Source organism: Natrix helvetica, assembly GCF_964273705.1.
Source record: "Natrix helvetica genome assembly, chromosome: 3".
In the NCBI taxonomy this organism is placed as follows: domain Eukaryota; kingdom Metazoa; phylum Chordata; class Lepidosauria; order Squamata; family Natricidae; genus Natrix; species Natrix helvetica.
The window spans coordinates 107,894,905-107,917,595 of record NC_138549.1 but is presented as its reverse complement, the minus strand read 5'-3'; the positions used below and the strand labels follow the sequence as shown (position 1 = coordinate 107,917,595).

General features: G+C 37.5%; 2 protein-coding genes across 4 annotated transcripts in view; one reads left to right on the top strand and one right to left on the bottom strand.

The window, feature by feature from the left end:
- Positions 1–18,185, top strand: part of PRKAA2 (protein kinase AMP-activated catalytic subunit alpha 2) — a 45,111-nt gene extending 26,926 nt beyond the window's left edge. The window contains exon 10 of the mRNA XM_081946502.1: positions 17,458–18,185. The gene's annotated coding sequence lies outside the window, so the exon portion shown is untranslated. The remainder of the gene's footprint in view (positions 1–17,457) is intronic.
- Positions 8,607–22,691, bottom strand: part of FYB2 (FYN binding protein 2) — a 41,528-nt gene continuing 27,443 nt past the window's right edge. For 2 of the 3 annotated variants that reach the window (XM_081946487.1, XM_081946489.1), the window contains exons 10-18: positions 21,635–21,719; positions 18,996–19,037; positions 18,199–18,288; positions 16,303–16,331; positions 15,561–15,621; positions 12,764–12,848; positions 10,228–10,387; positions 9,378–9,411; positions 8,607–9,226 (exon numbers count right to left, since the gene is read on the bottom strand). In XM_081946487.1, the coding sequence (XP_081802613.1) occupies positions 9,220–9,226; positions 9,378–9,411; positions 10,228–10,387; positions 12,764–12,848; positions 15,561–15,621; positions 16,303–16,331; positions 18,199–18,288; positions 18,996–19,037; positions 21,635–21,719 (593 nt within the window). In that variant the 3' untranslated portion in view covers positions 8,607–9,219. The remainder of the gene's footprint in view (positions 9,227–9,377; positions 9,412–10,227; positions 10,388–12,763; positions 12,849–15,560; positions 15,622–16,302; positions 16,332–18,198; positions 18,289–18,995; positions 19,038–21,634; positions 21,720–22,691) is intronic. The other variant, XM_081946488.1, reaches the window with a different exon arrangement.

Below are 22,691 nucleotides of genomic sequence, written 5' to 3'. Positions count from 1 at the left end.
GGCATGGCAGGCCGCCAAGTTGCTACCTATTTGGCCGAACTGGTAGGAACCCACCTCTGACTTTTAGGCAGGTTTTAGGCAGGTTTTGAGAAGAAAAATGTACTGACACACACAGCATATTTCATTCACTTGTAGGGTAATCCTGTACGTTAGCAGCCCCCAAACCTTTGGGCACCAGGGACCGGTTCTGTGGAGAGAGGATTTTTCATGGACAAGAGGGGGCGTGGTTTTGCGTGCTGTCTGCATACCACAGAAGGGGCATTGCTTCTTTGTGTGGACCGGTTGTTGGCATGCCTGGACTGGTGCTGGTCCCCGCACAGGGGGTTGGGACCCCTGCTGTACATTTCTGTTCAGAAAACAAATCTTTGGGTAGACTTAGGTTTAAATAAGAACATAGAGCATTGCTATCCAAAATATTTAATGTATCCTTTTTTTAAAAAGTTGGGAGAGTCTATTTGTTTTGGTTTTGAAACATTGATCCAAAGGGAGCACTTTTGGCACTGCTGCAGAAGCCGATTGTGGAAGTGGATGGATTTGAGATCTTTCACAGACAAGGATGTTTCCCAGTTCACCCTTTGGCCAAATCATCAATCTTTCAATTACTAATGCCCATTTTTGTTGGTTTTTAATCTTCATTTCTGATTTGCCACTTCCAGATCATTAGGGACATTCTAACACAGGCAAAAAACCAACAATGATATGCATCTCAATGTTTGTGTTGGCTCTAGCATCCCTTGGTCCCCAGAATTTGAGAATAATTTATGGAGCCAAAAGTTGTGCAATAGGGAGATGCATTAGAACCAATTTGATATTGCCAGTAAATGACACTGCAGTGTATATTTTCTTCACCGAGTCACTGTGCATAATCAAAAGTCAGTCCAGAATGGTCTTGGGTGATGACATGCTCCACCATGAATGCATAACATTGGTCTTGATGTTGTTGTTTTTTACAGTGATAAACAGAAAACTTGCCATTTTGACATGGATCATTTTGATTAATCACAAAAAACTCCACAAATACAGCAGTTTAAAGTCACGGCATTATCTAAATTGGCTAGAATATCTGTGATAAGGGAGTCACATGTAACTGTTGCGTTGAGATTGTCCCCAGTACATTTTTAAAAGTAACAGATTAATGGGCATTAATCACTAATTACCTTGAAACATAACGAGTTTGTTGAATTCTAGATTTCAGATATGCTTTTTTGTGAGTAAAGCTTTTTTCCCCCTTCAATAGGAAAACATGTTTGCCTTGACAGCATCCTTTTACAATATTATTTCACGAGAACTGGAATATGAATTTGACAGTGTTGTTCCAGACCTCAGGGCTTTTGTGTACTTCTAAAGCTTAACTGCCTGTGACTTTGCTGAGGTACAGATAAAGCAGGAGTGACTTATGTTTAGTGTTCATTTTCTTTAGGCTTTCACAAGGCATCACGTTTACTAAATGTGTAGTAACAAAACACTTTATTACTGGAAATGGTAGTATTATTTGAACATGAGGGTGAAACTTTGTAGATGCTGCAGTTCATTGTTTCAGAGTTTTTATTTACGCTTTGTTCTCATAATAGCTGCTCTTTAATTTTACAGTAGCTATTTGTAATACTTATTAATACTTGATATTAATAATACTTGATATTAATAAGTTGATACATTGAGGTTGAATTAAAAATAACAGCCTGAAATCTAGTAAGTATAAATTATGATGGAGTCAAAACATTATTTTAGGCAAAAGGGGGGGGGGGGGATTATCCAAATAACTTTGCATGAAGCCTTTCCAAATAATTCAAAAATTGAACTTTTCTCATTTTCTGGTATGGCAACTCAACAGTCATTATCTGAAAATGACTGTTGTGATGCCCATGGGTTTTTTTTCCCTGTTGGAGGACATTAATTTTACAGGATTACTTTCATATAATGAATTTTGATACAATTAAAGGAATACAAGTACAGTCACAGTTTTACTGAACATGGATGTAGGTGCAGATTGTCCTTGACTGACGACCACAATTGACTCCAAAATTTCAGTAGCTAAGCAAGATAGTTGTTAAGTGAATTCAATTCCTGAGCCAGCCTGGCAGTTGAAATCCACAAGTCATAAGGGGGCCATAGTTCCCCACCCCTGGTCTACAGTATGCCTAATACTTGAACTACTTTTATTTTTCTCAAAATTTTGAAAGTCTAAAAAGGCAGAGGTACACTCCATAAGGAATAAAACCATACTCTCTGTGCTCCCAATGAAAGCTGAAGATGGAGATGCAAAGAAGCTGGGAAAGAGAAGCTCTATTAATAAAAAAAAGATGGTTATTATCACTATCAGTTTTAAGCTGAATGTAATTTTTTCCTGCCCTGCTAAAAAATGTTTCCTCCATCTGGATGGAAGCAGATGTTTTCAGAAAAGGTGCAATTGCTTAATGTCCACGTTATTATTTTACATTCATGTTGCACTTTACCTCTTCTTTTAATATCCAATTCAGATTACTAGTAAGGCTCATTCAATAAGTATCAGTTAGAAATATCACATGTGTGAAAGATAAAACACCATTGATTGCAACACAATTATACTCTTACGGCCAACTGAAATTTATCTTTGTTTGCTCGTGTAAAGACCCTCCTGACTATTGCATTTTCATTGTGGAGTCGGGATTGGAATTTGGATGTATACAAATGTCAGGCGTCTACTAAATTGTCAAAAGGATGGCTAGAATTAAGATGAATTACCCTTTTGCCTTCTGAAAGGGCACTGCTTGCTTGAGCTATAGAGCTAATGTGATATTCAGTATAGATTCAGGTGGCTGTTACCGATCTATTTAAGTGAGGATTGATAGTGACGTTATTTCCCCCAAACAAACAGGATAAACGCATTTCTACACTGTTGAAGTGAAAGTACAATTTTCAACCACTGGTTTATTGGCATGTTCCAGTTAGAAAATCACTAATTCCTCCCCTCCCCCAACATCCCTTTGAATCAATACAGAATGTGTAAAGACGGTGAGAGTAGTGGCTCATATAACAAGTTTTCATTCACAGATAATAGTGGTGTAATCCTTTAGGTTTCGGATTTCAAACAAGGCTACTTAAATTGAATTTTAAGTAGGGTTAAGTTCTTTGCAAGAAGAATTTTCCAATGGCCATTGCATTATCTTAATTTCTTCCGTAGTAGCATTGTTGTCGTTTTTGAATATATGATCTGAGTTAAATACAGAAAATTGTGCCTTTTTGCACCAGCAGCTGAAAATGACAGAATGTATTACGTTTGCTCATTTTGCAGAAAAGTCTATCACCCTCATTACCATAGGTACAGGTTATTTAAAATACTTGAAGTGTACTATCTGTTGCCACTTTGCCTAATTGATGATATTTGCATATGACAACACTTGTTACTATAATCATGCTGTGCAACCAAAGTTATTCGTGATGAGTTTTAGCTTAATAGTAGTTAATGTATGTTTTAGTAGCCAGGTCTTATGAACCGCTACAAAGTTACAGATAGGCCTCAATTTACGACAGTTTGTTTAGTGATTCAAAATTACGACGGCACTGGGGAAAGTGACTTATGACCGTTTTCATACTTATGACTGTTACAACATCCCCATAATCATGTGATTTACATTTGAATGCTTGACAGCTGGTTCATATTTATAACGGTTGCAGTGTCCTGAGGTCGCAAGAACTTTTTGCAACCTTCTGACAAAGTCAATGCAAAAATTCACTTAACAATCCTGTTACTAAATTAACTATTGCAATGATTCACTTAACAAATGCGGCAAGAAAGGTTGTAAAATGGGGCAAAACTCACTTAACAAATTTGGGGCTCAATTGTGGTAAGTCAAGAACATCGGTGTATTCAGATCTTCAGAGAGGTGTTTTACTTGATCTTCACTCCATTTTTGATCTCTTGACTAGGTGTACTGCCCGTTTTTGAAAAGTGGCCATCAAAGCATAAACATTCATATATTTAACATAACACACTGCATCAAGGAAAACCATGGCTAGTTCACCATTCTTTCTAGGTAGACCAATGGCCTAACTCAATGCAAGTCAGCTCTTTGTGTTTCTTTGCCCCTTAACAATAATATCAGTGTAATTAAGCTGCATTCATGTTTGGCTAAAATGTTAATATGCTTTTTCTCCTCTTCGCCTCTATCACTCCTATCCAGAATTTATCTTAACTATTAGTGTTAATACCATTTCCTCAGTACTTTCAAACAGCAATGCACATCCAAGTGGGCCATTTTAAAATTTCTGTTGTTAATGAAACATTTGTTAAATGAATTTTGTCCCATTTTATGACCTTTCTTGCCACAGTTATTGAATGACTGCAGTTATTAAATTAGTAACGTGGTTGTTAAGAGAATCTGGCTTTCCAATTGACTTTGCTTGTCAGAAGGTTGTAAAAGGGGATCATCTAATCCAAAGACATTGAAACAGTCATAAAAATGAATCAGTTGCCAAGCATCTGAATTTGGTGACATGACCGTGGGGATGCGGCAATGGTTGTAAGTGTGAAAAACAATCATCAGCCACTTTTTTTCAGTCCTGTGTAACTTTGAACAGTCAGTAAATGAACTGTTGTAAGTTGAGGACTACCTGTACTGGACAAAGAGACCTATTTCTATGAAAGGAAATCAGTGTTTCCCCCCCAAAGGTAGCTTGTCTCACAAGCTGCTTTTGAGAAAGGAAGGAAGAAACCTTTCACTAACGTTTTCCTTATTTGTCTCCAAATGACTTTTGATCATCAAATCTTCAGTTGTTCATAAGCTCTGCCATCACTGCAAACATTATTCTGTTCATGAAACTAGATTAAGTTGGAAAGTGAACCTTTAAATGAATGATAAAATGGAAATGTTCCTTTTGGTATCTATAATTGTATTTGTTAACATATTTCATAAAAAGTTAGTTACCAGTTTAAGCACTTTAGTATCGCCCGTTAAGTTCTCCCTAAATGCTTTGAAACTACAACTGAAACTGCCTTAAGTAATCTAAAATAATGTGACATAACGTTTATTTGAAAAGTTGACATGTCTGTCTATGCATTTTCCTAAGTAATTATTGTAAAACTCATAAAACCTTTGAATGGTTACCAGTCTTCCAGTATTATTTCATCCCTAATTTGAAGTGAAATCACATTTTTTCTCCATATTAAGGTACACTGGTATGTATGCATATCTAGCACTATTTTTTTCTTCAGTGTGACTATTTTTTTCTTCAATGTACAAAATACAAGCTATAGGACTATATATTTGTATCCTGGAACTACTGTATTTTTGGAAAATAGCACTGTTAAAACAAACTCTGAGAAGAAACCGAGGGAGGAAAGGGGCCATTTCTCCTTAAAAGGTAAGTTAAGGGAAAATAAGATGACTGAATATTAAGTAGAAATTAGCAGAAGTGGCTAACAACAACAACAACAGCTGGTAAAATGAAGAAAACAAAGTGTTGTTGTGTCTCAGATATTGTTTGCAATAAGAGAATTCATAGGATTCGCATAACCAGGCACAGCAAAATTTGTCAATATCCCAATGGAAAGTTAGTATTTCACAAAATAATATTCACTAATGCTTTCATGTTTCACTGTTATTTATAGAGGAGATAGTCCAGATCATTTTGAACTGATCTTTATTCAGCTAATATAAGTTAGAAGAAGGCAGCACAAGCACACTATTTTTTTCAGTTTTATAATTTTAAAAAAAGGATATTGAAGTTTCATGTACCTATTTTTATGCTGAAAAAATGTTTATTGTATGTCATTGCATGTGATTATTACTTCATGGTTGACATTTGCACTTCAATAAACAGATTATAAAAGTAAACACATAAGTTTCTCATGTGAACTCTTCAGCCCTTTTATACTTTAAAAATTTAGAAATATAAATACTGTGGTTATGGTTATTGTCTTCATCACTCAGCTCAGAGAAAATGTAAGCTTCCAGGGATTTGCCATTAAAAGCAAAAACAATAATGTTCTATGACCAAGAACAAACTCAGGAAACCATTTTTTTAAATGCTTTTTTTTTTTTTTCTGGCAATAGTTTGCAACTTTTGATGAAAAACTCCACTTTTGCCTGTTTTGAGTAAACCTATTGCCACTCACATTGGGATGCATGCACTATTTGGGGCACCAGAAGTCAGTTCTGTGGAGAGAGGTTTTGCCTCGGATCAGTGGGAGTGTGGTTTTGTGTGCTGCCTGCATCCTGCGGATGGGGCTTTGCTTGTTTGCATGGCCCTATTTCTGGCATGTTGCAACCCAGTGCCAGTCCATGGCCTGGGGTGGGGTGGGGTGGGGTTGGGACCCCTGCCTCATTGTGTTTTGCCTTGCTCTTTTTGGAGCAAGATAAGTGGAAATCTGCCTGTCCATGTGGTCCATTTGAAAAATGACATAGATCCAACATTCATTACATTTATCCAATTATGATGTTCTTCATAGAAAAAGAAAAACTGTAATATTATAGTTCACAACCTTGAAAAACATGCGCAATATCTATGCTCGATGTCTTTTTTGTTAGCTTGTGTTCACTTTATCCTTTTTTCCCAGTGACTTGAACAACAGTCAAGTCACTTCCTTTTATTTGCTTTAGTACAAGTAGGCCAATAACGTCATTGTTGCATTATTCAAATTTGCACCGTACTTGAAGGAAAACAGGGCAATTGATTATAGCTTGATAGAAACTGGAAATGAAAAATTTTAAGAAAAGGTTTGTGTGTATTAATGAAATATCACAGTAAAGTATTTTTAAAATAGTAGGTAATGCCCAAAGGGGTAGCGAGATTGTTATTTTTAAGTGGTTTTGGAATTTTTTGTTGCTTTCTAATGGACAATAACTTACCACGAATTCTTAACGATAGATTTCATAAATATTTCAAATAAATCAAGTGAACAGAGGAGAAGCTAGAAGAGAAAAGTAATTTTACAACCAATCCTCACATTAATGAGCTTCCCGGGTCCATAAAATAAAGGAAAGTTAAAGTTGGACCATAATCACACTCACTGCCAGTCTCTACTGTGGTTGTTAAATGAGGACTACCTATAACAAATTCGCATACCGCACAATTCAATTCAATTTAATTTAATGCAAATTATAAATTGATAACCTGTCATGTTATCAGCCAAATGTCAGTTAATGTGATGTTTGTCGAGTCTAGCGCACGATAAGGCAATTAATTTTCTCAAGGACCACATAAGAAACTGGGATTTTTACGGAGGGCTGCCACTGTGAACTGGACAGGAACAGCCAAAGGGCCAGGTGTGGCCTGCATGTTGTAAAATGCCCACATTGTAAAATGTGTGGTTTAGTGCATGCACAGTTGCTGTTGGGGTTTAGATGCTAATTGTTGCAATGCAAAATGGAGAAAAGTTTCCATTTGAGGAAACACCCTCCCCCCCCCCAGCTCATTTTAAAGAACTAAACAGAATATAGGACCTCAGGTATATTTTGCAGATGGCTCTTTTCATTACCATCATAACTACAAATGGTCACTAAACAAGGACTGTCTGTATATGTGTCTGCATGTGTGTGTGTGTATCAGTGGTGGGTTTCAAAAATTTTTAGAACGTCTTCTGCAGGTGTGGCCTGCTTTGTTGGAGTGGCTTGCCAGTCATATCACCGGGTGGGAGTGGCTTGCCAGCCATGTGACCAAGAGGGGGTGGCTTGGCAGCCATGTGACCAAGAGGGGGTGGCTTGGCAGTCATGTGACTGGATGTGCGTGGGCAACTTGTTAAATGTGGTGAAACTCACTTAACAACGCTCTTGCTTAGCAAGCAAAATGTTGGCTCAGAAACTCTGGCATTTGAAGCATGCAAGTCTTAAAGCTGTCAAGTTACAAGATCCTTGCACCCCTAACCCTTTAGAAAAAAAAACCCAGGGATGTTCAAACTTGACAGCTTTGAGACTTTAAGGTTTAGATAGGACTCTTAGAGGCGGGTGGGGCGATTGGTGAGCCAGCCAATCAGTGAGCGGTGGGTGGGGCAAGTGTAGTGCGAACAGGCGGGGGGGGGAGCTGGAACCCCTGGTGTGTGTGTGTGTGTGTGTGTGTGTGTGTGTATATATATACACACACACACACACATATACACACATACATATACACACATACACACACGTATATATATATATATATATATATACACATATACATACACACACACACACACATACATACAGTATATATATAATCTCCAATGATAGCACAGTCAGAATCCAGAATGATGCGTTCCCCTTAGTCACAAAAATCATGAGAATTAGTTGAGAGGCATCCCTACAAGGAACAAAATTTTTACACTGTTGTCTTGATCATAAATTGTTATGGAAGGATGTAAATCTGTTTCCTCATCAAAGTTGCTCAGGCACAGGCAGGTATCTGTTTTCACAATGGAACTTCACCTGTATATTTCCTGCCCTCTGTCTTCATCCTTTGACAGCAGATTTAAAGCAAATAGGACTTTCCAACACAGAGGAAACTTATTCTATTGCAGTATTCATTATATTGGTAAATATTCAGAGTTGGATACATTTCTGTTTTTTTTTAAATGAAATAGTAAACACTTCTAAGTATGTGTTTAATTTCTGCAAAGTTTTGTGTCAAACTGTACAATTAGCAGCAATGTGTTAATTGCCAATTCATATTTTATTTATCCTATTTACATTTAAAAATAGTGCATCAAATGGACTCCCAATATTTTTTCTAAATGCTTAATCCACAAATTCTTACACCGGTTAAATACAGGATTAAATATAAAACCAAGTGTAATACTCCCAACATTGACAAAATACATACAAAAAAATGTGTCAATAGCAGGTAATAGGTCTTGCGCACAAAGGCTAAGTATTGCTGTACAATATCAAAAGAAGCAAAGTGACATTTGCAATTACCATGAAAAAGAGCTGCTCTGGGAAGAGTTGTAATTTGAAACAAAGTTTGAAAAAAAGTGTTTTTACAGACAATGGCTTTAAGTCATTTGTACCTTGGCCTGTACCCAGATTGATAAACTTTGTACAGGATAACATGAATATCAAACGCTAATACAAAAAAGTCACTTTTATGACAATCATTCAAAAAAGTAGTTGTAAGTTTCTGAAGAATTCGGACTGAGTGCATTGTCCACAATTCCATTTTTGTTTTCTTTCCCAAGCAATGAAAATTCTTGCAGACTATTTTCCCTATATTGTGCCTACAAAATCTTTCCACAAGTCACACGTGTTGGCCTTCAGTTGTACAGCACTAGTGCCTGATATAGGGAAAAAAACAAAGCTACATTTAGTCCAGGATACAAATGGTGTCATGACATCTATAAAAAAAACCTATAGCTTTGAATTATTACAGGTTCTGATTTTAATTAATCCCGTGTCTCAGAAGAACTGGGTCATTTTAAACCTTACCTGAAATTCAAATGTTCTAATTGCACATACCCATCTAGGAAAGATAAAATAAGATTGATTACTATAGGATTAGTTTTGTTATAAAATTTAGTCACAGAGTTACAAACTAACTGTTCAAACCTACAATAAAAAAATATTCAAATGCAAAAATGATGTATAGTTCTTTATCTCCTACTTCAGTATCATACCAAGATGGCCAATTAAAAAATAAATTAATCAGCTTTTCTGATTTCTGACTCCACCCACAGTGTTTTTGTTTAGTTATTATTAAATTAAAGTGTTAATACCACTTTATAATGCTTTGGTAAGGCCACACTTGGATACTGCATTCAGTTTTGGTCGTCACGATGTAAAAAAGATGTTGAGACGCTAGAAAGAGTGCAGAGAAGAGCAACAAAGGTGATTAGGGGACTGGAGGCTAAAACATATGAAGAACGGTTGCATGAACTGGGTATGTTTAGCTTAAGAGAAAGAAGGACTAGGGGAGACATGATAGCAGTGTTCCAATATCTTAGGGGCTGCCACAAAAAAGAGGGACTCAAGCTATTCTCAAAAGTACATGAGGGTAGGACAAAAGCAATGGGTGGAAACTAATCAAGGAGAGAAGCAACCTAGAACTAAGGAGAAATTTCCTGACAGAGCAATTAACCAGTGGAAAAACTTGCCTCCAGAAGTTGTGAATGCTCCAACACTGGAAATTTTTAAGATGATGTTGGATAACTATTTGTCTGAAGTGGTGTAGGGTTTCCTGTCTAAGCAGGGGATTGGACTAGAAGACCTCCAAAGTCCCTTCCAACTATGTTATTTTATTCTATTATGCTCATCTATTTTATTCCTTTTGAAACCTTACATTTGCCTTCAGAATTCCGACATATCAGTTGATTTCCTTCAGTGATGTCTATAACTTCAAGTTGTTCTCCAGGCAAAATCCTCAAGTCCAGGTTTCCTCTGATAGGAGTATTTGAGCAATGTGCGACTGCCGTATTCATTACTGTGATTTCTTTATTATACTATGGCAGAGTAAGGGAGGGGAAAAAACCAAGCTACAATATACAGTACATAAACTTAATTGGGAGCAGGACTAGAGCTTATTACAGATACAGTATGGATAGGAAACACTGAGAATGCTAAAGATTTTAAACATTTGCATACAGATAGTCCTCAAATTACGACCATAACTGAGTTCAAAATTTATGTTGCTAAGTGAGACAGTGAGTGAGTTTTGATCCACTTTACGACCTTTTTCACCATGCTTGTTAAGTGAATCACTGCAGTTGTTCAGTTAATAACACAGCTGGTAAGTGAATCTGGCTTCCCCATTCACTTTGCTTGTCAGAAGGCGGCAAAAGGTGCTTACGTGAGAGCGGGACACTGGAGCCATCATAAATATGAAGCAGTTGCCAAGCATCTAAATTTTGATCAAGTGACTATGGGGATGCTGCAAGGGTCATAAGTGTGAAAAATAGTCACAAGTCACTTTTCCCCCCTGCCATTGTAACTTAGAATGATCACTAAATGAATGTTTTTAAGTCAAGGACTCCCTGTAGTTAGTTTTTAAATGCACATTAAGCGTACTTTTTACTGGCGTCAAAAGTTCCAATTTCAAAAGTGGTTTGACATACAGGTAGGCCTCGGGTTATGACCATTCAATGACCATTAGGACAGAACTGAATGAATAGTAGCTCTGACCATCCTCAGAGTTGCATTCTTGATTCACCTTTTCCTGCCCTGCATAAGCTCTCTGCTCCAACTCCCGCCCATTGCCTGCCTCCCCCAATCTCTGCCATTATGGATGTCCTGCACTCTACCAGCTATTCGTGTTGCTCTCTGCTGCTACCACCCCAGCTGTGCCACCCTCAGGGGACTGTCGTCTTCCTCTCATAGCTTGCCAGGGATCTGGGCAACCCTGCAATATGTATGGCAAGCAGAGAAGGCCGAAACCATCTTCCACCACAGGTCCAAGCAGTTGAAAGCACAGGAGGAAGGACAAGTGAGGTGGCACCAGTTCTCAGGTGAAATTTTCCAAGAAAATATATAGTTTATGGAAAGAAGTGGCAAACCAAAAGTAGGATTGCCTTATTAGAAGCAAGAGGAAGGAATATAAAATTTGTTCGTTTGATGAAGATTAAAATAGCTATTATGTTGTCCTGGTAACCCTTAATGGACTCTTGCTGACATCAGGACTAAAATGAAGATATATTTATGGATTTGTTTATAGATAAGAGCTATGATATGGGAAGTAGATTATTTGCTTATTTTAACAGAAGATGATAAGTTACTACAGTTGTTGATATTTTGTATATTTTCTTTTTCTTTGCTATATTCTTATTTTTTCTTTTTCTCCCCTTTTCTACCTATTTTACTTTTTTGTTCTTTTATACTTTAGTTTGTATTTGTTTTTATTATTGTAATTACAATCTTTATTATGTATGTATGTATGTATGTATGTATGTATGTATGTATATATATATATATGTATGTATGTATGTGTGTTACAACCCCTGGTATGCCTAAATATGGGAGGAAGGTCACTACTCCCTCTTTCTGTCCTTCGGCTCATCACAGAAGACCATGCAGGCAGAAAACCATATTTTTATTTTTAATGTTGCCTTTTTTATATTTGTGTTGTATTTGTACTGATAAATAAATAAAGGGAGACTAGTATAGATCTATTTCGAGCTAATTAGCTCTCATCAGCTAGCCATACCCTTACTGGGATTTGAACCTGGGCTGTATTATATCTTAGGCAGGAGTCTTAGCCACTAAGCCACAGGCTCTCCTCCTTATCAGTTGAGCGTGGCTCAACTGATAAGGAGGAGAGCCTGTGACTTAGTGGCTAAGACTCCTGCCTAAGATATAATACAGCCCACGTTCAAATCCCAGTAAGGGTATGGCTAGCTGATGAGAGCTAATTAGCTCGAAATAGATCTATACTAGTCTCCCTTTATTTATTTATTTATCAGTACAAATACAACACACACACACACACACACACACACACACACACACACACACACACACACACACACACACACACACATATATATATATATATATATATATATATATATATATATATATATATATATATATATATAATGCACGCACAGAAACACACATACACACACATATATATACACATACATATTCTGCAGCCACATATTTTTCTCTTAAAACAAGGTCCGAATTCTTGGTTACCACTAAGAATTTATGCATATTTCTAATGATAATATAATGTAACAAGAATAGTTTTCTGGAATGTTGCTATTCATAGTTCTGTATCGTGACAAGAGATGACAAATTGCACAGGATATTTTCATATATCATACACACAACAGTAACCATGCCAACACTTTCCAAGCTATTTAAAAGAAGGAGAAACTTACCATAAATCTTTCTCTAAATGATTGTTCCTCTTTTGTCATCTTGTTATTCTTTTCTACAATGTATTTCTTGACTTTAAAGGGATTTCTAAGAAAGACACATGTACAGAATAAATCTAACAAATGGACATCTGAGAATCATGGGGAGGGGGAAATCAGGATTTTTGGCGTTGCCAAATCTGCGTCAGAGACCAGATGCCCTTATCTGGAAAGATCCTCAAATGACCTTGAAGCCAGTCGCCTAACCTTTTTTCTGCTTAAAAGTAAACCGAAGAAGTCAACTGTGTGTTTATTTGCCAGTAAGAAACTAGAACTCATCCAAAAATGTTAGCTTCCTGGACTACATCAATTTTCCCTGTTTGTTAAACTCTACCCCCAAAGGCAGAAAATGAAAAATACCAGCTAGTGTGTTTCCCCCAAAATAAGACAGGGTCTTATTTTCTTTTGACCCCCCCCCCCCCCGAAATAAGTGCTTGGCCTTATTTTCGGGAAGGTCTTACTATTTTTGAGGTGCAGGGGGCAGTGTGTAGTCACCTCATGGCTGCTGCTGTGTTGCAATATTTTCAGGGAGGGCTTATTTTAGCCCATGCACTCAAAAGCCCGATTGGGCTTATTATCCGGAAGGTCTTATTTTTGGGGAAACAGGGTAGTTCCAATTTTGGATTATGGCAAATTGAACTATGTTTTGGCTACTTCAGAGAATCCTAATTTAGACTTGATGTCACACAAATCTTCCACCCTTGTAGTGTTAAAAGATATAAAATTTCAGCTTGAAATATGCAACAGTGGAAAGTTTCTGTTGAATAGCATTAAACATTGTGGGCCGCTTTATATTTTGCTTCTTACATAAATAATAGAAATGTAAATAATGTGTTTTTAGAAATTCCCATCCCTTCAAAAATAAATGCATCCAGTGTTCTTTCTTTATCTTTCTGCACGATTGTTGCTTGCTTTTCTCTTTCTTCCTTTCAACAAAGAAAATGTAAATGTCCAGTGTTATGACAAATATTACTCTCTTGGAAAAGGAGAGTGGGGGAGAGAACACGGTTTCCTAATGTCAGGGATGTCAGAAAATGCTGAGGCTCCAGAGAGACAATGAGTACCAGCGCGATCAACTAAGATACCACACAACAGGCCTCATTTCATGCACCACTGAATCACAAAACCATTTTCAAATAGGAATCATGTAGTTACAGTACACCCAGACCTGTAGTTCAATAGGTTGCAAGCAGAGCACCAAGCAGCTTTCACCCAGCTGGAAAGTTACAAGGGATTTTGTTTTAATGCAAGCAAAAAAAGCTGATGCTAGAATTAAAAGGCTATTTGAATTTCACGCAGCCTTTGACTCCACAGCATTCCATTCCCCACAAAAATGCATTTAATACTCAATTATTCTCATGCTGCTGAAGAACTAGTTTAGTTTTATTATCAGGGTTGACGTATATCACCTGCAGAGTCACCCAGACATAATGCCTACCAACAAACAAAGTTGTTGCATGTGACTCTTTGCACTCAGTTCCATATTGTTAACCAGAAAGCTTAGCTGAAATTTTGTGTATAACGGAAGAATCTCAAGACCGAACTTGGATGGAGGAAAATACAGAATCTAGGATGAAAGACATTTCAATTCTATAGTGGAAGACAGATGGAAAGGTGATCTTCACAATGCCTGAGAAACATTTATTGTGTGGCACTGAAAACTCTGCTTCTTCTGGTTGTACAAAGTTTCTGGTTATGTACAAGGGGAGCAATTTATGCCATCCAGAAAGTTTAAACTATTTCAGTTCACGAGGTTGCTGGAAGCTTACACAAAACCTTTGCAGATGAAAGAATGGAGGGATTTAAAAAATACCAGTAATTTCTTAATAAAGCCAATCTTAATAAAAGGAGCTTTAGGCATCAGTTTCTTGGTGTGATCTACTGGATCTTGTATGGCTGACAATCAGGATTGGAGGAAGCTGCCTGACCTCATGGAGAAAGACAGGATGCTAGTTTTGTGAATAAATGAATAAAATATGTTCCCAAAGGTGTCCCAGATGTGCTTCAGAGTCTTTAAATAGAATTGACACTTTTGAACCTTGGTGATGGGGAAGACTCCTGAAAATACCATGGTTAGCCAAAAACATGAGTAAATTGGACCAGAGTTCTCATTAGAGACACAAATGACCAGCCTCAAATTATTTTACTTTGAATGCATTATGTAAAGATCCAGCTTTCTGAAGAAGTCTCTAATGCTAGGAACGGTGGAAAGAAAGAGAAGAGGATGACCAGCAGGGAGCTGGATGGATTCAGTTTCAGTGGTTAATAGGTGCGCTGCTAGAAAACCTGAAGGACCAAATTATGGGATAGTTCATCATGGAGACTATCTACATCAGGGTGTCAAACTCGATTTCATTGAGGTCCTATCAGGGTTGTGTTTAACCTCAGGGAGACCAGGGGGGCGTGGCTAGCTTGATGTCATTTGTCGGGTTGCCTCTCGTGGACTGAGTGCTCTGCCAGAGAAAGCGGGATCCCAATCTCCATTTTTGGCAGGGAAGGCCTCCTGCAACCCTCTGCTAGCAAAAATGGAGCTTGCATTTGACACCCCTGATCTATGTGCCAGTTCACTAAGAGCCAGTTCTAAAAGCACATAATCAGTTAATTAACCTTATTATTGCATTTTATACTATTGCATGTTATATTATTGAAGCCAGTGACATTTTAAGGATACTGCTATAATTTTATAGGTCTGAAGAAAGTTTTGTTGGCATGAAATATTTTAGATAGGAAAGAAAAATATATTTGTGACTATTTTACCTACCTTGTATCATTTTGTTCTGGGTCAATGTCATTATACACCAAATTTTCCTGGGCCATGACATCTGCAATTAGAAGCAGAGAGTGTGATTAACTATCTACAATTTCCCAGAATTAAGAAAGAGAAAGCACCTAAAATCTTACAGTCTACCAAATGCAACATGAAAGGAAAAACAAATGGAGTGACAGTAGGAAATAAGCAAACTCAATCACCAACCTCTAAAAAGTTACAGTGCATCCTAGAAAACGAATGGCTTTTGAATTCATAAAGTGAGCAAGGCTACTTTGGAAACCTCAAGTGACTTCCTTGTAAAAGGAGGCTGTCACAATTATCATTTGTCTCCTTCAGAATTTCCCACTACAAGTGAATTCCAAAAGGACTAATGGCTATGTATTAAGCATTAAAATAACCAAGAATGTTGTAATATCTGAAAAGATCTAACTTGTCTGAAGCAGCTCTACAAATTCAGTGTGTAAAAGAATAATTATAGACTCAATTTACTCTTACAAAAAAAGCTGAATCTGTTGAATTAGATCTGCTAAAAATCTTTCTTGGCTGCAATCCCATCATTAAAAAAATGATCTGTTAGAAATGAGAAGCAGTGTTTTAAATAGGCCCTATATTTTCTGTTGATAATTACAAAATAAAGAGGGGTGCCTATTCCAAAGCATCTCAGACATGCAGGCAGGCCCAAAAATGTTATTTCAGAAGAGAGTCAGTTTATCTATTAGACATACAAGCTTACCTAGGTTTGGTACAGAACGAGAAAGATTGCTGCAGAAGACAAATAAAACAAATGGGCATTTCAGCATGGGTTATAAATAACATTTGGCTGCACATCTGCAGTTAGGGTTTTCAAACAGGAATTAACATGCACCAACTTCTATACTGCTCATCACACTTGCGTGACTCTTAATTTTGAAGATTATATCATCATCATCTTTACATGATCCCATAATCCCTTGCGGGGCAGAGAGTTGGCAACTGAATGGAGCTGAGTGTTACTGGCCGGATGTCCTTTCTGTCACCAACGTGACAGCAGATAAAATTTCAAAGTGCCCAGAGAGAGAAATATCTGCCTCTACCTAGGATCAAACTCACAGCCTCCTGAATGTGAGGCAACAGTTCCACCTCTAGGCCACTGCACCAACAGCTCCACCTCTAGGCCACTGCACCAGTGGAAACTAATCAAGGAGAGAAGCAACTTAGAACTGAGGAGAAATTTCCTGACAGAACAATTAATCAGTGGAAAAGCTTGTCTCCAGAAGTTGTGAATGCCCCAACACTGGAAGTCTTTAAGAAGATGTTGGATAGCCATTTGTCTGAAATGGTATAGGGTTTCCTGCCTAGGCAGGGCATTGGACTAGAAGACCTCCAAGGTCCCTTCCAACTCTACTATTGTATTGTATTGTATTCCATTTTGAAGATTATATGACTGAATAAAAAAAGCCATCGTTGAAAAAAAATAGAAATATTTGAACTTCACAAGTTTTTTGTTATCAACTCCTGAAAGCAGCACATTTACATATCTAAAATGCATTACAATTTTTGGGGCCTCCTTAATTCCAGGTTGCTTCTCTCCTTGATTAGTTTCCATCCATTGTTTCTTGTACTGACCTCTGGTGCTTTGAAAAATAAGTTGACTCCTCCTCTTTGTGGCAACCTCTCAAATGCATCTCAGCTACCGTTTTCTTAATATTCAATGCTACTCATCCATTAACATTTTTGTCCTTCCCACTCAACCTGGGTAAGATGGAAGGAAAAGGCCTTGCCATTCTGTAAATGTATCTAAAGCTTTTGCATTGCTATCCCAGTCCCATTTGTATTTCAATGACATTCATGCTATTATTGAACTAGCAATTAAGTTGTAACCTTCACAGTGCTGTGATTTGTGTTGCAGTAACCCAGCATTTCAAAGGTGCATCAGCCACCACAGTGACCAACATGGAATAAAAATTAAGGACTGGCACTTTAAATTAACCAATGGATGTCTTTTATAGATGATGATGATTTCTTGATGTTTTCTGAGATTGTTTTACTGCAGAAGTTTTATTACCAGTCTAGGTAAGATAATCAGTTCAAAGGGATTGAAGTTTTCTGATTGTTTATTGCATGTAGAATAGCTTCCCCTGCCAATCTTGCTTGCAATGCGTCTTCTTGCTTGATTGTTCCTTGATTAGGATCATACTGTATATTCTCTACATACTATATACAGGCAGTCCTCAACTTACAACAGTTCATTTAGTGACCATTCAAAGTTGGAACATCACTGAAAAATGCGACTTATGACCATTTTTCACACTTACGACTTTTGCAGCATCCCCATGATCCTGTGATCCAAATTCAGATGCTTGGCAACTGATTCATACTTATGACAGTTGCTGTGTCCCAAGGTTATGTGATCCCCTTTTGCGACCTTCTGACAAGCAAAGTCAATGGAGAAGTCAGATTCAATTAACAACTGTGCTAATAACTTATCAACTGCAGTGATTCACTTAACAACTGTGGCAAGAAAGGTCATAAAATGGGACACAACTCACTTAACAAATGTCTCACTTAATAACAGAAATTTTGGACTCCATTGTGGTTGTAAATAGAGGACTACCTGTATTTTCTACTATTGGAATAATACATTACATACCAAGAACTCTCTTTCATGTGTGAACTTTTTATTTTTAATTTTCCTTTGAAAAATTTTCCAAATGCTTTGAGTTTTTCCATTTTGATATCTCTAGAAGAAAAAAAAGAGAGAAATTAATAAATAACAAAGTGAAGGTTATAAATATAAGTATAAGTACACACACACACACACACACAGCATTTGTGTTGATAAATAAATAAAAGGAGACTAGTATAGATCTATTTCAAGCTATTTAGCTCTCATCAGCTAGCCATACCCTTACTGGGATTTGAACCTGGGCTGTTTTTACATGTTAGGCAGTTGTATTAGCCACTAAGCCACAAGCTCTCCTCCCATATTTGGGCATACCAGTTGCTTTGACATCACACACACATACATACACACACACACACACACATTTTATACATTGTATAAAGTTGGGAAAAGACAATAGGTGAATGTGTCTCTGGCACCAACCCAACATGTAATTGCTGCTTTTCTAGAATTTCTTTATAAAAACATTGGCGAAACAAACGGTGTGTAAATCTAAAGGTGGAATCAGTGTTCAGAGGTAGACAGGGCTCGGACAGCTCCTAAAAGTTTAGGCTAGCATATAGCAAAGACCATTTCAACATCTCCTTTGTGCTTCAGCAGCCGGTTAACCCTGAAAAAAACCCCACATATGTAAACACAGAAGGCAGGATGCTACTGAGTTCATTCTTCCCAGGCATCATCAGCCATGCTCCATGTGGCACAAAAAAAAAAACGACAAAAGAAGCCTATTATATTCTAGCATTATTACTCTGAGGAACACCCACCTTTTATAATTCCTGGAATGAATAATTCCTTTTCCAGAAATTCTGGGAGGGCAAGATGGGGAAAAAAGATAGAATATTACTAAAAGCATCTATTTCTGATTTTGCTCCTAGGGTGGAAGTTAGTTCCGAGCTAAGTTTAACTACTGGTTGTTACCCTGTTTCCCCAAAAATAAGACCTCCCTGGATAATAAGCCCAAACGGGCTTTTGAGCACATGCGCTAAAATAAGCCCTCCCAAAAAAATAAGCCCTCCCCCAAAAATATTGCAACACAGCAGCAGCCATGAGGTGACTACGCTCTCCGCCTCCTGCACCTCAAAAATAATAAGATCTCCCTGAAAATAAGACCCTGTCTTATTTCGGGAAAACGTGGTAGATAAAGATATTGGGGTGGGGGCATATGGGATTGACAGTGGTGGAGAGGGGTAAATTCTAATTTATCCCAAGGGCACTAATATAGGGAAGGTTAGTGCAGATTATTTCTGGTAATAGGGCACTCTATCTTAGGCTCTCAAAATTGGGTTTTCTGTTGGTTCATGCTGGTTAAATACAGGTAGTCCTTGACTTACAACAGTTCATTTAGTGACTGCTCAAAGTTACCATATTTTTAGGAGTATAAGACTCACTTTTTACCCCCCAAAAGACAGTGAAAATCTGGGTGTGTCTTATACACTGAATACAGCATTTTTGGCCCTATTGAAACCCTACCCCCTTTGCAAAAATGGACTAGCAGGGGGTTTGGGAGGCTTGCAAAATGTTTCTGGGGGCTGGGGAGGGCAAAAACAAGCAAAAATGGGCCACTTTTGTTTGATTTTGCTCCTCCCAGCTCCTAGGAGCACTCTAGAAGCCTTTCAAAGCCTCTGCATGCTCTTTTTTTTTTTTTTTGCAAAAAGCAGCTCATTTTTGAAAAAATGGGGCCGTTTTTTGCTCGTTTTTGCCTCTTCCAGCCCCCAGGAGGACTCCTCAATCCTCCCAAAGCTACAAACCTCCCAAAGCTCTGCATGCCCCTCCCCTTTTTATTTTTGCAAAAAATGAGGAGTGCAGAGGGTTTGGGATGCCCGCAGAGTGCAAAAACTTGTTTTTTTTAAAAAAAAATTACCTCTTCAAAATCATGGTGTGTCTTATACTCCAGTGCGTCTTATAGTCTGAAAAATACGGTACATCAGCACTGAAAAAAGTGACTTATGACCATTTGTCACACTCACAGCCTTTGTAGCAGTCCCATGATCATGTAATCAAAATTCAGATGCTTGGCAATGGGTTCATACTTATAACTGTTGCTGTGTCCAGGGGTCATGTGATCCTCTTTTGTGACCTTCTGACAAGCAAGATCAATGGGGAAGCCAGATTGACTTAACAACCGTGTTACTAACTTACTAACTTATCAACTACAGTGATTCACTAGAAACATCGTAAAATGGGACACTACTCACAACAAATATCTCACTTAAAAACAGAAATTTTGGGTTCAATTGTAGCCGTAAATAGAGGACTACCTGTATTCTGTAAGCAATTAGTCCAATGAATTTAATGGGTATCAGGTCAGAAAATTTTGGCCTAGTCTGTTCCAATTGATATTCTAAAGTAGTTAATCCCCAACATAGTACAAGAGCTCATTTAATGACCATTTGAAGTTACAACAGCACTGAAAAAAGTGACTTATAACCATTCTACGAGCCTTGCAGCATCCCCATGGTCACATGATCAAAATTCAGAAACGTGGCAACTGACTCATATTTACGACAGTTGCAGTATCCCAGGATAAAGTGATCATCTATTGTCAACTTCTGACAAGCAAAGTCAATAGGGAAACCAGATTCACTTAACAATCGTGTTACTAATTTAACAACTGCAGTGATTCACTTAACCATGGAAAGAAAGGTCATAAAATGGTGCAAAATTCACTTAACAAACATCTCACTTAGCAACAGAAACGTTGGGCTCAATTGTGGTCATAAGTTGAGGATCACCTGTGCATAGAATATGGCTACTAAGCATCAGGAGGAATTCTCTGACTGTACAAGCAGCCAACCAGTCAAAGAGGCTCCTGTATTAAGTGATAAATTCTTATTGAGATCTTCAAATAGAGTCCGGATAGTGATCTATCAGAGATGATATAGTAGATCCTATTCCAAGCAGGGAGTTGAATGGGGTAATATCTACGATTCCTTCCAATTGTATGATTCTATAATATTTCCTACACTCCAAAAAGGAACTGCAGCAATACAGTCAACATACTTGACCATTGCCAAGAAGCACAAAATACACCCTTTTTTGAGCCTATAGCAAACAGGCCAAGCTCCCTGTGTGGGCTATAAGCCCAGTGGCTGTAGCCACTGTGCACAAACATGAGCCAGCAAAACCTGTCTGCTCGGGGAGGTACTCACAATATCTTGATCTGATATAAAGGCAATAAAACTCTCTATATATTCTTTTAGGAAGAGAACCAGCAGATGACACAACCATACAAGAGTGGACTGAGTCGAAAGCTGGCTGGCTAGCAACAGAAGCGGAGTTTAACAATTTTAAAGAAACAGACTCAGTCCAATCAGGAGCGGCCAAGGTCAACCCATGCCTGGATGCTATCTCCACCTCAATGGAGAAGACGCAAAGTACATACAACTAAAGACTATCTACTCACTCCGATTTGGAGGAATTATAACCTTCACTTTGAATTTCATTTTGCATATCCTCATATGTATCATAGGTATCTTCATAGGTATCATCTGAAATATAAACGAATAAAAAGTTATATTTGTAGCTAAACCACCAGTTGCTGGTAATTTTAAAGTACAGTTAGAAAAGACACCATTTTGGAAATACAGTGTAACAAAAGTGTTATTTTTTTCTATCATCCCTTTATTGCACTTCATTAATAACCTAACTAAGCTCTTTTTGGAATATCCAAGAAGTAGGGCCTGAATTAAATAAAACCGATTTCCAAATTTCAAGAGATTATAAAATATAGAGCACTATGAATTGAAATATGGAATAAAACAAGCACATGTTTTCTATTCAAAAATACGTCAAACCAATACACTTTAAAATTCTACAACTTTGTAGCTTTTATTGCATCCTATAATTGTCTCAAATTGAGCCAATCCTGTAGGAAATGATGAGGTGGAGAAATCACACAAAACATTAACCCCAAAGAATTATTAACCTATCTAACCGACAGATTATTTCATATTCTTATATAAATTAACTTATAAATTAACTTTTGTTGCATTCATATTCTGCCTTTCTTCCAAGGAGTTCAGCTTAGCCCAAATGTGATCTCACGTTTACCTTTACGGCACTCAAATAGTCTCAGTATTTAAATAGTACTCAAATATTCTGACTTGGTGAGTCAACTACGACCATCAAGTAAATTTCAAGACTGAGCAAGGAATTAGTTTGGATTTTTAAAAAAAAAGATGATTTATATATACACATCCATTTTTTCATATGCTACCTAGAGGTTTTGGATTGGGGCCGGTTACCAATACGATAAAACCAATGAACCAATAAATAAGAGTCTATAAATTTTCTGAGAGACAAGTTCAAAACCATGACTGCTCCTGATGAGGAAAGTTCACATAAATCAACATTAAAAATGCAGTGACCATTACTTAACTACACCATGTGGAATGAGTACTATCGTTTGAAAGTCAATGTGTCACCAAGGGTGATTTTTTTTTTAATTTGACAGTACATCA